This window comes from Elaeis guineensis, chromosome 5, assembly GCF_000442705.2.
Source record: "Elaeis guineensis isolate ETL-2024a chromosome 5, EG11, whole genome shotgun sequence".
Lineage (NCBI taxonomy): Eukaryota > Viridiplantae > Streptophyta > Magnoliopsida > Arecales > Arecaceae > Elaeis > Elaeis guineensis.
The window spans coordinates 105,517,858-105,532,918 of record NC_025997.2 but is presented as its reverse complement, the minus strand read 5'-3'; the positions used below and the strand labels follow the sequence as shown (position 1 = coordinate 105,532,918).

At 35.4% G+C, this 15,061-nt stretch overlaps 1 protein-coding gene across 9 annotated transcripts; it reads left to right on the top strand.

The window, feature by feature from the left end:
- Positions 1 to 2,812: 2,812 nt before the first annotated feature.
- Positions 2,813 to 13,047, top strand: LOC105032716 (uncharacterized). Of its 9 annotated transcripts, none has more exons than XM_073258044.1 (6): positions 2,813 to 3,068; positions 5,088 to 5,323; positions 9,410 to 9,624; positions 10,206 to 10,256; positions 12,223 to 12,378; positions 12,775 to 13,047. In XM_073258044.1, the coding sequence occupies exons 3-6, from the start codon at positions 9,505 to 9,507 to the stop codon at positions 12,820 to 12,822; spliced, it is 375 nt and encodes a 124-aa protein (XP_073114145.1). In that variant the 5' UTR covers positions 2,813 to 3,068; positions 5,088 to 5,323; positions 9,410 to 9,504; the 3' UTR covers positions 12,823 to 13,047. The 9 variants fall into 9 exon arrangements, with proteins under 9 accessions (XP_073114145.1, XP_073114144.1, XP_073114143.1 ...); XM_073258043.1 differs by having other exon boundaries at positions 12,223 to 12,390; XM_073258042.1 differs by having other exon boundaries at positions 2,816 to 3,068; positions 5,094 to 5,188; positions 12,223 to 12,307.
- The last annotated feature ends 2,014 nt before the right edge of the window (positions 13,048 to 15,061 follow it).

Sequence of the window (15,061 nt, the reverse complement as noted above, 5' to 3'; positions counted from 1 at the left end):
CTATGTAATGGAGATTCGGTTAGTTGGAAGAGTTTTAAACAACCAGTTATCATGGATTCAACTATGAAAGTCGAGTACATTGCTGCTTCTGAAGCTACTAAGGAAGTGTTCTAGTTCAAAAAGTTTATTACAGAGTTTGATGTCATGACATCGGATGCCATTACACTGCACTGCGACAACAACGATGCCATAGCCCTTGCTAAGGAGCTAAGATCTCACCAGAAGTTCAAGTATATAGAGCGGCGGTTCCACATCATATGCGAATATCTCGAGAAGAAGTTTGTCGAGGTGTAGAGAGTTGACTCTATAGAGAATAAAGCAGATTCGCTGATGAAGTCTCTTAGCCAGTAGAAGATCGAAGCTCATCTTAAAAATATAGGACTTAGATTTATGATTAATTAGCTTTAGTACAAGTGGGAGTTTGTTAGATGTGTGCTCTAGAAGTAAATTATCGGCTGACATATACTATAAATTTTAGAATATAAAATTTATACTTATAAATTTTATTTATTAATAAAAAGATAATTTTTTATTTCTATCATATTTTATGTGTCCATGATTCATCCAAAGGATTAACAGATGATAATATACATTCTTAAGATGTTGAGAATTTGGAACATATATTATTGATGGTTAATTCTTAAAAACTTTCGATCGAGAGATCATTGTAGAGGACGGTGATTAATCTAGTTAGATCGGTGCAAGGATCACTTTTTTTTCGGACAGATAAATCTCGAGTCAGTAGTGTAGAGACACTAGGGCGAGAGTATGGATGGTTGTTAGAGAATAACTTGCACTGAGTGTGACCAACATGAAAAACTACTTGGATGTCTACTCACTTATCAGTGATTTGCTCGATACTGCAGTGGTGTGAATAGTCCTTTGACCTGCGGTGCCTCAACTATTCGCAGGAAGGCTACTGTAGTTTGACTGCACATATACTTGGTCTTCTAGCTATTTGGATCCTTGCAATGTATGTTGGCTACAGTAGGTTCAAATTCACTATTAGGAGTAGGATGTATCTAGATGGAATCTATCGATCTTAGTAGAAAAAGAGTAGTCCTATGCGATTCACAAAACTGAGTTCAAGAAGTCTTTGGCCAAAACAAGTATCAATATTGGAAAGGAGTTTCCATAGGAATTCATAAATAAATTCGAGTGGAGCCAATCATGCATATGACTGACGTTGGGGTTTGACAAATTTTTTATGACCCCCATCTAGTTGGGACTCGTGATAGAAGGACTGAATCATATGGTAACTGCACCTAGAGATTCAATACTTCCATTCTGTCGGGCTGTTGCTACATATTGCTAGGTGTCATTGGTGGATTGTGAGACTCGTCGAATGTCATCTTGATGATTGTTGACTTTTAATAGGTAAAGTTGGAATTGTTCCAATTCATTGAAAAGAGTTTCGATGATATTGTGATAGGGATCATGGTATATCTGACTGTCAGACAGAATAGAATCTATTGGGTTACATACAATAGAGGTTCTTGACTGATCAGATGGTTGATTAACGATTATGAATCACAAATGGATTTAAGTATCAATATGATTGATGATTAATCCAATGTAAAAGTTGCAATAAAGTAATTCACTAAGAGTTAGTGAGTTATAGGAAGATTAATTAGCAATTGGATTACTATTTGGCTCAATCTGACTGAGCAATGGGGCTATGATCAAGTCTAATTGAATTGAATTCGATTTGGATCAGTTTGGATTTGATTAGATTAAGCCTAATTGAGTTATCAGATAATCCAATTGCAAGGGAGACTAATTTCTAATTTAATTAGGATTTGGGTGCAACTAATTTTTTAATTATATTAGGATCTAATTAAAAGGATTGGATTCCTAGTTGGACTAGGATTTGACCTCTACTTGGGTACAATCAAATCTGATTTGGTTAAGGTTCGATTGAAGCACCAAGAGAGTCTCACTTTGATGGAGACTCTCTCTCCCTAGCACCACCCCATGATGCTGCCCTTTTATTCTCGTGAGCTCCATTATTTTTGCATGAGAAACCAATGCCAAACCACTCTCCGTGCCCTTTTTTCTCCACGCCATAGGGATAAGATAAGTTTGATTTAAATTTAAAGTCCTTATCATGTAAGGACTGAACTTATCTCAACAAGGTTTAACCTAATCCCTTTAGATGCCTATGAAAAGAGAGAGAAAGGGAGCGCGGCAAGAAAAAAGTGTGATCTGATTTTACTGTGAAAATTAGATAAGAAAGGTGGGCATGGGTTCCTCTCTAGGCGTGAGATTATTAGGGCGTCTCCTCTCATCTAGACGTGTGGGGTTTCGGGAAGAGAGAGAAAGAGAGAGAGAGGATTTCCTACTTCTTCTTCCTCCTCTTCTTCCTCTTCATCTCAGAGAGGGTTTAAAAGATATGGAGAAGATCTACATCAATCATCAGGAAGCGATCTTTATAAGGAAGCTAGCATCCCAGAAAGATTAAAGAGTGTCTAATCAGATCAAGACCTCGTGTGGATATCTATAAAGGTCGGATACATGTGCGGCTCAAGAAATCAAATAAAGTTGAAAATATGCTCGAACTTTGGACTACGTCCGAAAAGGATCAGACCTAATTTGGACTCAAAAATAAAGCCCATCTCACTTTCAGATCGGGCTCGAGTCTACTATTGGCCTGACCCGTCTGACTTTAGGCTCAAGTCTAATCCAAAGCTCAAGTCCGAGCCCAAAGTATATATATATATATATATATATATATATATATATATACACGCAAAAGATGGCTAAGCTTAGCCATCTAACTTAAGTTAGGCCCGGACTCAAAATCATTCTAGCTCTTCCGTTTCGGTCTTCCTACTTATTTTTCCAACTGTCCGTTCTTCTTCCTCTGTTCGTTTCGTCATATAGGGCAAAGTCTCGCCGCCTAGGGTTGTTCTTCTCTCCGCCTCCACCGCTCGACGCCGGTCGGCCACTCCAAAGTCCTCATCACCATTCACCAATCGATAGTCGTGGGTGTTCCTTGAAGGTTGTCTTCGTCCATCATCGCCATTCACGGACTGCCGCTCCTTAGCCCGATTTTGTCATTCCCAGAGGTACCATGATCTCGCCCTCCAATCTCCCTACTCTCTTTCATCTTTGCTTTCAAAGAAGATCGTAGATGTTAATTATTTCGAGATGCTTTAGGTTTTTGATGACATCGGTTGATTTTTTTCCGAGAAACAAAGACTCCAAAAAAAATTTCTGAGAAACGTATTCACTCTTTTTCGGAGGCATAAACAATGCGTATGCCACTATGCCGTCAGTCACGACAGCTTTCTGTCGAACTGTCAAAGTCTCAAAGATCAAAGAAAATTGGGGAGGCTTTATCAGATATGCTGTAGGAGGCATGGGAAATCTGATTATATCCAACTGCTGCCTAATGCAGTTAAAGAGGCCACTTGATTCAATTTAGCATTGGAAAATAGAGAATTTAAGATTATATCTTGTGTAGCCGATGATACATCGAGATCTCTAAATTTTGGCCATACTTATAGAATAAGAACATGGCGGTTGATGCAAATCATCACCCAATTTTGTAGCCACCCGTAAATAGCCTTCACTCCAAACAAATACTTCATCTTTGTTTCCAAAAGCACCAACAGAACGCCAACCTGATTGTCTGGGTATACTGGACTATAAAGAAGGCATGCCATGAGCCCCATAGGAAAGATAAATATAAGGAAGATGCTTCGTGGTCCCATGCCCCAAAAAACAGTCAGTAGGTTCCCCAGCAGTGGAAGAACCTACTACATACTAGACCAAGAGTTGCAAAGAATGAAAGGATTAAAAATACAAGCACTCACCATATAATGGTTATCGTCATAACAACATTGTCCTATAAGAAGATAATTAGTTCCCAACAAAGTCAACACCCACCCGACCACCACCACCAGCAATTGTTCCATCAAGAACTGCAGCAAGCAGATTTTGGTGCTGCATTGCCCTCAGAAGCTGCCTGGTTTTGGTGCTGTATTGCCCTCAGATTTAGTATCAGTTTCAGCAAGCATTTGTTTTATATCTCTAGCTATTGAAAAGAAGACCTGCTCCACATTTAGATTTGTCTTTGCAGTCTGCAACATATCATAATCCAAAATAAAATTTAGATTTGTCTTTGCCTCATTTATTTCTGTTTCTTATTTTTTTATATACTTTTAATTTGTGAGTATATGTTGAATTATGCTTTAGTTTGATATTAGCTAGTTTTTTTTTAGCAATTTATGGTGTTATTTGTGCAGATTATTTTGTTGATGTCTGAATCTAAAATGGATGAAAATGAGACTGTGGAACATATAGGGAATGAGGATGACAAAAATGAAGATAAATCTAAAATCGATTATAACAAAGGTTCTAAGAAAAGATCTTGGGTATGGAATCATTTTATTGAGGAAAGAAAATCTAATGGATTAATAGCCATATGCAAACATTGTAAAAAGGTATTAAGTGGTAGTACTAAAGAAGGAACAAGTCATCTAAAACGCCATCTTGAAAATGTTTGCAAAAAGTATCAATAGAATCCATGTCTTGGTGATATTGTCTCAAGGTATGAGCTCCAATTCGTGTCATATTAGTTTAGTTCCATGTGTGTGTGCTTTTTTTTTTTTTTTTGATCAACAATAGCTGATGGTAACATTATCTATCATACTTTGATAAACAGCTCTGGCTCAAACCATAATTTGCTGAGTTTCTAGCATGACATCCTTTAATATTTCAAGTTTATGGCGCCAGTTGAAGCTATGCTTATTTGCTGCGTTTAATCTACTTAACTGCTGGTTTTTAGCTACCGTCCATTGCCACTTTGTCACAATTGTTCAACTAACACTGATCTATGTTATGTAACTGCATCTTCCTTGACTGCTGCATTACCTTCTGTTCGTTATTTCACAAGTGTCTAGTTTATGGCACAGCATTTCCACATGCAGATATCTTATTCTCAGAAGATGTTCATATGCTGCTGACTCTTGCAACCTGGTTCTTTGATTTCCACCATAATTGCAGCACTGCTAACATCATTTCACATCTTTTTTGTATTAGTTGGTTGTTAGCTGATGTAATATTTTACATTTTCTGTTTAGTATCAGCTTGTTGTTGCAGCACTGTAGTGTGCTTCCAGGCTTATCCGCTTCTGTACTTATTTGGCTGGATCAGTACCTATCTGGTGATGACAGACATTCAGGCAAGCAGAAAGATGAGTCCTACTCATAGACATGGCAGTGACAAGTCGCGTGCTTGTGCTTATGACAAGGTCATGATAAATTCTGGAGACATGAGAATAAAGGGATAAAATCAATGAATCTCAGCATGACTCCAGGTCCTTCAGTCATTTTAATAATTTTTCTATCTAATAACATTAAGGTTATTATGGCTATTGTCAGAGAATATAGACAGAGAGAAAACACTATAAAATGTGCTTACAAACTAGCATTTAATGACCAGCTAGAGGTTTCAATTCGTAGTAGGTAAGGCATGGAATTTAAGCTATGTTTTCTTATCTCGGCTCTTCATTCCAGCAAAAAAAAAAAAAAAAAAAAGATCTATTCCTAATTAATAGTAAATGGCCAATGGGTTTGTCTACCTTGGGCCAGGCTTGAGCCAAACTTGGGCTAAGCAAGGTCTCGGGCTGGCCTGAATGGATTCGGGGCGGGCTTGGGCCTGGGGCGGGCTCGGGCCTAGGTTTTTATTATCTAATCGGGCCTAAGCCCGGCCCAAAGCCTGAAAATATTTTTCGGGCCGGGCTTGGGTAGACGTAGGGCCCGGCCCGGCCCGGTTCCATCCCTAATTATGCACGTTCATCAGCACGGTTACTCTGCAACTATCAACTAATAATTGTGTCTTTTCGATCTTGGCTTAGCTTAGCTTATATTGAGTATTCCTTTCCCTTCAGCCTAAGATACAATTTTGCATTTGGGATTAGTCACCTTAGTCTATCTCCATGTATTGCAGTTGGTCATGATCAAAGTTTGGGCTTTTGCCCTTCTTTTAACTGAATTCTCCACCTTCAGTCTATATCTCTGCACTTGGTAAACTTTATCATGGTTAAACTCCTCCCAGTTCAGTAAGGGTCACATGATTCTTGCATGCTCTGATTTTGTCAAACTTGATCTATAGGGTGCTCACTCTTGGCAATTGGTTAGGTTGTTAAGATGGGGTGTAAACAATGAGCTAGAAGTTTTTTTTGGTAATTTTAAGGATTTGGTAAATATTCTGAAACAACTTTCTAGCTTCTCCAAAAGTTGGAAAAGGTCTACTAGATAAAGTTCCAATTAGATGCTAAAAGTTCTACTTGAGATATGTCATGAAGAAGCTAATTTTATTAGATGAGAAACCCTGATTTGAGTCACAGCAACAATTTTTTTCTAAAAAGAATGATCTCTAAGTTAACAATACTTTATATTAATAGTTTTTGATAATGCAGTATAAGAATAAAATAATATTACCATAAAATTATATTATATGATTAAATAATAAAATTATATTAAATAATTAAACCATAGTCATATAATACTATTATATTGTAATCGCATTATAGTATAGTACCTTTATAATATATTAAAATAATATAATATTATTTTATTAAAACAATATTATTGTTATAATGTAATAATATATAAAAATATAATAATATTTTGGTAATAAGTTTAAAAATTTATTATGTATTATATTATGAAGACTAAATATCAGCATAAATAATTTATAAAAAATATCTTATAATAACGGTGTTTGTTAGTACAAATAATTAGAAAATTCAACACATTATGTAATATTCTTTATTATCCTTTTCTATTATTAAAGCATATCGATGTTGAAGTTCCATAGTATTTTAAAAATATAGTTATCAAATAGCAAACAATTTTTTGTTAAAAGCTCTAATAGCAAAAGTTCTACTGTCCAAAGCTCTACATATAAAATTTTTGTAACCAACAACAACGCCAAATGGAGTCTTAAGTGATAAACAAAAACGAGCATAGAGAGCAGAGTGCATATGGAGGGTTTATTAGTGTGTTTTATGGTGGTTTCCTCAACACCTCATCATATAATTTCAAAAGTGCCATTAGTTCTAGCAAGTTCTGGACTAACTGATGGGATCAGAAAATGAGTGAGGGCCTATTTGGATAATTGGGCCCAAAATCCTATAAAATTCATGGATTGAGCCAATGCAACCATCAAAAATACTGGATTACAGATAGGGTTAGGTCTATATTCACAAATATGCAAGACTACCTTTTGAGTGAGTTGGTCCGAATTCTATAAAATTTTGGGCTCAATCATCTAAAGGGCCCTAAATTATTCAGTTTCCAAATGAGTTATAAATTGCAGTCGAACTAGCGAAGACTTTCTGACGTGGTCAATTTTAAGAAAGATTGTTGTGATCGAAATCCTAAGTTGGGATTTCTTAGCTTGGGTTTTGAATAGAAGAAAAGGCTCAGTCTATATGATAAAGAAAACTTAATCCTAATTGAACACCTCTCTTTTGTTCTTTGGCCACCCTCCCTCTTCGATTGTCTTCTCTTTGATGGCCGACAATGACAAAGGTGGTGGACACGGGTGTAGGTGAGGCTGGTCGATGATATTCGCTCTCTCTCTCTCTCTCTCTTCTCTCTTTTTCCCCTCTCTCCTTGGCCTCCTCTCCGTCCGTAGCTTGCGCGGCCCCACTCCCCTCTCTCTGCCCCCCCCTTCGTGTTTCTTTATTGCTGTGCATTGCCATCGTGTCTGCGCACTAGTGGCTGGTGGCCCCTCCCCCCTCTCTCTACCCCCCTTTTGGCTGCTGTGCTGCTTGTCACAGTGGCCTAGTAGCCAGATGGGGCTTCCCTTTTCTCCCTTTCTTCCTCTCTTCCCTCTTCTCTCCTTCTTCCTTTCTCAATTCTTCATTAATTTAAATAGCTATTCATATGAACAAGTGATTTAGTTTTGGCACTCTTTTACATTTTTTAAATAGATGATTAATGATTATTTCATGTTTATGACGTAACTGAGAGTAGTTTAATGTGGTACTGTCATGTCCATGTATTTTTTTTTAATGTAATATCCATATATTGTTCATGTAATTGAGATTGCATGTTTGTCTTTGTTCTAGTCATTATTTTCTTCTTGTATAAAAAATAATATGCATAATTCTATCTATTTCGCTTTTTTTTTGTCTTTTTGCAGATTATATTTTCTATCTTTATAGTTCACATTATGTATAACAAGTAGGGTCAATTTTACTATTTGGACCTTGAGATATCATTAAGTGGCCTCTTTGTTTATCAAATATGAGTTATTGTTAAAGAAGTTTCTAAAACTTTTAGTATATAAAGTAGATAATTTATCAATAATTGTGAATTTATTAGTGATTTTAAAGATAATATAGTCCTACCCAAGGTCTGCTATCTCGGTACCAGATACCGTATCGATATCTTATTGATTTGGTGCGGTACAGTACGATATTTATCATGTGCTGCAATAGCTGCCAAGCTATTTTTCTTAATTTTGATCTTGGTACATCTTGGTATAGGTTGGTATGCTTCGGCATGGCTTGGTGTGGACCTCGGTATGGAACTTGTATCGACTTGAAATGAGGTTTCATACCTATTTCCTCTTGACACGGTATGGTATGCCCCATACTGGACAGTACTAGGTGGTACGGTAGATCATGGTCCTACCAATTGACCAAGTTGGCGAACCACTATCCTAGTATTTGGGACCTCTGGCCAGGTTGCTCTCTGGTTGGTTTTTATAAAAAACTATGATTGTAATATTACACCTTAACAGTATAGAGACATTTTATCCAACTGATCAAATCTCTTGCAACTGCCCATAAACATCTCCATGGGTTCTTCATGGCTAAGACTCGAAACTCATCTATTGGAGATAAGAACAAAATATAAGGGAATGTTTTGAAACTTTAGGAATTTGACCAAGATACAATACTTGGATATTTGTAATAAATAGAAAAATAGTAGAAAACATGCATTCCAATAAATAAAATTCAGTTCCTTTGATTGATGATAAATCTTTAATGAAGTTCTTCTAGCTCTGCTGTCAGATTCATTGAAGTATCCTACTTGTACCCTAAGGTAAGGATTTAGGAATGCAAACACAATAAAGAAGAGGTGAACTCAAACCAATTAAAAAACAAAACCTACCCTATCTAATTATTTCTATAAATCACAACTGAAAAAAAAAATCACTTCTACAGAATGTAGCTGGTGTATAGTCGCTAATCAGTCACTCAAATGTTGTAGCTAATGAGGCTGTAAATGTTTTTATATATTGCATAATAAGTTGTGTCATTTTCAATAGCACTCCTTTCCTTTAATGAAAATCATTTTACATCTTTGGTTAGGGAAGTAGTTTTTGCTAATGTCTGTTTGCTTTATGTTTCAAATTTATGATTGGTGGACTTTTATTGTGTTAGGATCTTCTCAACTTAAGTGCACGGATTGTTCCCTGAGATCGTTAGGCAAACGGTGTCCTCTATTGCATTTTGCATAAGATTTTGAGTATAATTTAATGGAAGGCAACCTGGAAGAAAATAGAGAAGTTGAGGGCGAAGAAGAATATCTCTTACTTGACTTGGATGAAATTTGTGTGCATGGTGATATTCCAGCCAATGCTCCCTATGTCTTATCTGTGAGTATTTATAATATATTTTACCAGAGGTCAATTTTCTGTGGTGAATGGGAATGCCATGTTGTGATAGCATATGAGTTTTGTATATCTCGTGCTTGACAATTATTTTTGCCAAACTTCAAAATTTTGGCGGATGATTTCCCTTTTATTGATGTAGCATGCAATTTGTTTGCTCAAACTAGTCATTCACTGGAATTCAGTTTGTCAGATTTTGCAGTAAACTTATCAAGTTTTCCAAAGCATTTAACATAGCAAGTCATGCTCTAGAAAAAGTGTGTGCTTGGCATCTGAATTAGAGGTTTTGTTTCTGCAATTTTGGACAATTACCATTAAAGCCTCAAATATTTAGAGTATTGTGATAGGAGCACCACTTCATAGATTAACTAGGTCAAATACTTGATAAACAACACCATCCAGATTCAAACCCAGACCATTGTCCATGGGAGCAATGGTGCAACCACTAGGCTATGTAGGACAATTTGCTACAAGTATGCCCTTATATATAGCATCTGTTGTTTGTATGTGTCTATTTTATTTATTTATGTTTTTAAGAAGCTAATGTGCCCATTTCATTTATGTAGGGTTTGGACACTCTGAATCCCATTTTGGTCATTGGCGACCGCTTGAAACTGGTAAGCATTTGAATCACAAAATCTGTCATCACTTTAGAGGAATATACTAATTACATATGACCTTGGAGTATAAGAAATGCACTTGGTTCTATAAAATGAAATTGAACATTCTTAGTATCTTATTCTAAAATCTGATTAAGCATCCAATTTCTTAAGTCTTATCTTGCTCACTTGTACTCAGACACCTGAATGGTAGCCTTAAACTTGCTTTCTTGTTAACATCCTTTTTTTTCCACAAACAGATCAAATGCAATGTGCATTGTAGCCTCACTGTTTATCTGTGTGGAACATGGATCTTAAGACTGAGAGTTCCCACTGTTATCTACCTGCCTTTTGTTTCCTCTTTTCCTTTGTTGGTTGAAAAGCAGGTGGTATACATTTGGAGAACACCAGTTACATGCTGTGGATGTGAGACACTGTTTAGGTGTGTGGCATGTGCATCTTTTGATTTCCATGCGGCTCAGCTGCTCTTTGTTGTCTCCTCCTTGATTTTGTTCTTTTCTGCTTGAAGGATAGGTAGCAAATACTGAATATGGATAGATGTATTCGCACAGTGCACCATCTCTTTTTGGGTAGGGATTGGGTGGACTCACATAGTCTGCATTATCTCTGTTTGGTAATGCGAAACAGCTGGGGTTATAGATATTGCTATGGTCTAGGAGTTGCTTCTGTTATGAGCTAAACTAATAATCCACTGAAGTGGTATTTTTGTGGTAAGAGTTGAAATTATGGGCTTATTCATTGCATATGTTGTTTTGTTTCATTTAAAGCTTATTTAATTGTCTTACATTCTGCTATCAGATGGCATTTTTTAAGTCATTGTTTCCTTCTGAATGCTCAACTAATATGCAGAGTGTGGTACTAGACATTTATGAATGTTTCATAGCCTCATTTACTTCTTATCCTGGACATAAGGAGGTCTATCTATACCTTGGTCATATCTTTCGCATCCATTATTTCCATTATGTTCAATTTATGGATCTATTAATCTATAAAGTTGCAAATAAGGCACTACAGTTTCTTTTGTTCATTTACTTCTGTAAATTTAAAAAAAAATTGCTTAGATTGATGAAGTGGTGCTTAAATAGATGGAGCAAGTTTGGTGGTTGTGCTTGTAATTTGTTGCCATTAACTACTGTTTCGGTAGTTGATAATGAACAGCAAGTCCTAATTATCTCTTTTTTCCTTTTCTATTAATCTTTCCTTCATACTTTTGCATGTGATGTTAATTGGAGTGCTTGCTTGTTTAATGCATCTTTATCTTTATGTTAATCTATTTTTCTAAAATCATCTTTATCTATTGCTTGGATCTATGAGGTTGACCTTAAATAGTTGGAACAAGTTTGGTGGTTGTGGTTATAATTTGTCTTGATCAGTTATTCTTGCAATATTGCTATTGGATGGTGAGTCTCAATTTTGTGCTTATTGCTATTTTATTGATCTGTAATCAATAATTTTATATCTTTTTTAATTATGTTGTTGATCAGTGTCCTTTCATGTTTATTGTGTTGTAAATATTTAATTGACTCTGAATTGCAATATCTACAGCCTTGCCTCTAAGGTTGAGTATTTATATCAATAACTTCCTTCAGTATATGGAACACATGTATGTGTGCAGGCAATTGTGATAAGCTGTAAATAGGCTTTTTTTCCCTCCATACTGAAGTTTACAAAATCACATGTCGGCATATTCCTGTTGGAGAAACAATGTCTTGCAAACACTGTTATACTGATTTTTCAGGACATAAAAATACAATTTCTGGTGTCCATAGATGTTAACCAGTTACAAACATTGGATTTCTGTGTTTAAATGGTAATGCCAGTGTCTTTCATATACCTTTTTGGATCCTACACGCATGTAGCAACTGTATAGTTCTTGTCAGTTGAAAAGTAACCGATCTTTTTAGTTTGTTAACTAATTTTTACTTTGTAACTTACCTCCTTAATCTTATTACTACTGACTGAGACCAAAATTCACATCATTTTTACCATGCAACAGATCGGCGAGTACCAAGAAACAATTGGAACATGCTTTGTATTCTCTGAAAGCGGTAACTACTGCACTTATGGACACCATTGTTGCATGATTTCAACCGTTTCTCACAGTTGTCTTCATATATATGTGAGAGTAATGGTAACTAGAGTCAATCCTAAGCAGTTATTCTAGAAACTAAATTAAACATGATTATGAGTGTTTCATTCTTTACAGCTTGGAGGCTAAATTTTATGCACATTCATTTCCAATAACTTTCTTTTTGTTTTCATTATTGAAAGCTAAAATAGAAGTATATTTTTATATAAGAAGCTATATACTTTAATACAATATTTTTATTGATACGCTTTGCAATAATATGTTTGCTTTGTTTCAAAATTATTATTTTACATCAGAACATGTGTTTCAAATCACATGAGTGGATGGATCTTTTCAAGTTTTTAAACTGGATTTGTTAGTCTCTTAATATTGCAAGATATTGAAATTCACTAAACTACTGAAATGTAATCTCCTTTACTTTTGCAGATGCAGTGCTGCATCAGGAGAGAGGATCTTCCGAGACAGATCTCTTAAAGGATAAATGCATTATGGATTCAAATGAAGCTTCATTCAAGCACGTTAAGCCAATTGCAAAGCTTCATAAAGTTCTCAAATTTAAGCTGGCAACTGATGATCAAAATCAAATAACTGAGAAATCCAATGTGAATAAATTGTAATATTTTTATCTTATTGTACATAGCAGTCTTATTAGTTTGTAAGAGAAACCAACAAGAAGGAAATGAAGACATTCTGAGACCACTGCTTCTATTTTTATTATAATTTCTAGAAAAATTATAAGATTTCTAAAAGATCAATAATTTTATGTGTGCCATCTATTTTTTATTTATAGAAAGATGTTTGAATGTGAATTGTTCATTTTGATTATTAACATTGCTTTTTCCAAAATAGAAATTTATATCTACCAAACTGGTTCGACCAGAGACTTGGTGACAATTACAGAGTTTGATAGCATGTAGCTGTGAATATGATGTTGTGCAAAAATAGAGTTAATCTATTATGTCACCGTTGTGGTGGTGTATGTTAATGATGTCACCACAATCGGGAATGATCCTTCCTGTAAAGCTATATCTTGATCAATGCTTTTACATCAAAGACCTTGGCACTCTCAAACATGCTTGTTATAGCGGTGGCAGGCTCTTCTTATGTCAGCATAAGTATGCCTTTGGTATTCTCATTGAAATGGGAACCTTTGGAGCCAAACGCCCTACTTTTCCACTTGGGCAGCAACTAAAACTCGCCAATGGTTCCAGAAACCTGGTTGTTTATCCATCTCAATATCTGTGGTTGGTAAGTTGTCTTATTTGGCCAACTACTAAATGACTTTATATTTTGAGTCAATTTGTGTTTGACTTGAGAAAGCCATATTATGATGCCGTCATGAGAGTTTTTAATGTCTTTGATTTTTCTCGGGCAAAGGCATATTTCTTTCTTCCACTAGTGATTTAACTTTCAAAAGCATAATGAGATTTTGATCGGGCTAGTTCCTCCATGACTTGCTGCTCCACCACTGGTAATTTCACCTTGTTAGATTCTCCCTTTTTTAGGAAGGCTAAGAAAAAAATCATGCTATTTTGCTCTTCTTCTTAGGCTAAAATATAGATCAATGGTGGCTGCTACTCGGGAGTAGCCATGGTTGAAGGCTTTTCTTCATGATCTTGAAGTTTCTCACCCTCAACCAATGCAACTGTTTTATGATAATCCAGGTGTGTTGCAAATTGCATCCAATCTTCTTTTCCATGAATAGGCAAAGCACACAGATTAACTGTCATTTTATGCACCAGTGTCTTTGATCTGAGTAGCACTCGCTTTTGTTCCCACCAAATTTGAACATTACAATTCGCCATTTATGGTTGGAAAGTATTTTTTATCAACTTGCTAAAATGTCAAGGATCGTTCAAATTTTAGTGTACTTTATCCAAATTTTAGGATTGCTGCCAAAATCTGGCCCGATTACGATCATCCAGAGGGCATTGTTTGATCTGGGGTCGTAGAATACAATCTGTCTTGGAGTCATGAATCTACGTACAAAAAAAATGAAAAAGCTCACCAATTGACTAAAGTTGAATCCTTCGACGCCTAAGACAAGTCGGGCTTTGAAACAATAGTAGTAAAGATAATAATAGGTGACTAAATCTAATAGCGAGTGCAGAGTATGACAATCCTTGGTGGCAGGTTGGTTTTTTTTTTTGAGATATTTTTTTGAAATTTGCACACGTAACCCCCTCATGAATTGTGAATTCACAAATTATAAATGATATTATTTTTTTTTATTTTTGATAAAATTACTAGGCTGTTATGAAAATAGATGACTAAGACCTCGAAGATGCAAACTCAGTTCCTCTATTTTATTTGTAGGATTGCATGCACTGTAGTTAGATTGTTTGATATTATAATTATAATGATAGAACTTCGTATTGCATGAAAAGGTGTATCTTATGTTTAAGAATCTTGAAAACAAATTCATATTATTTTTTAAGGAGACTATTTGATGGTTATTAGATGGTTATTTGGATCAGTTTCACTAGATATTAGTTTTCATTCGTCTTTGATTGAATTGCTGAAAAATAAAATTTTATCTATATTCTTTTGAAGTTACACATATTTTTAGAGAGACTAATAGTGCTACAGCTTGGACGATGATATATGCGGCTAATTATATAGAATCTATTTTATGAACAACTATGTTAGTTATTCTTGCTAAACATTTTAATATTTTATTTTTTATTCATACTAATATATTTATTTTAAATTA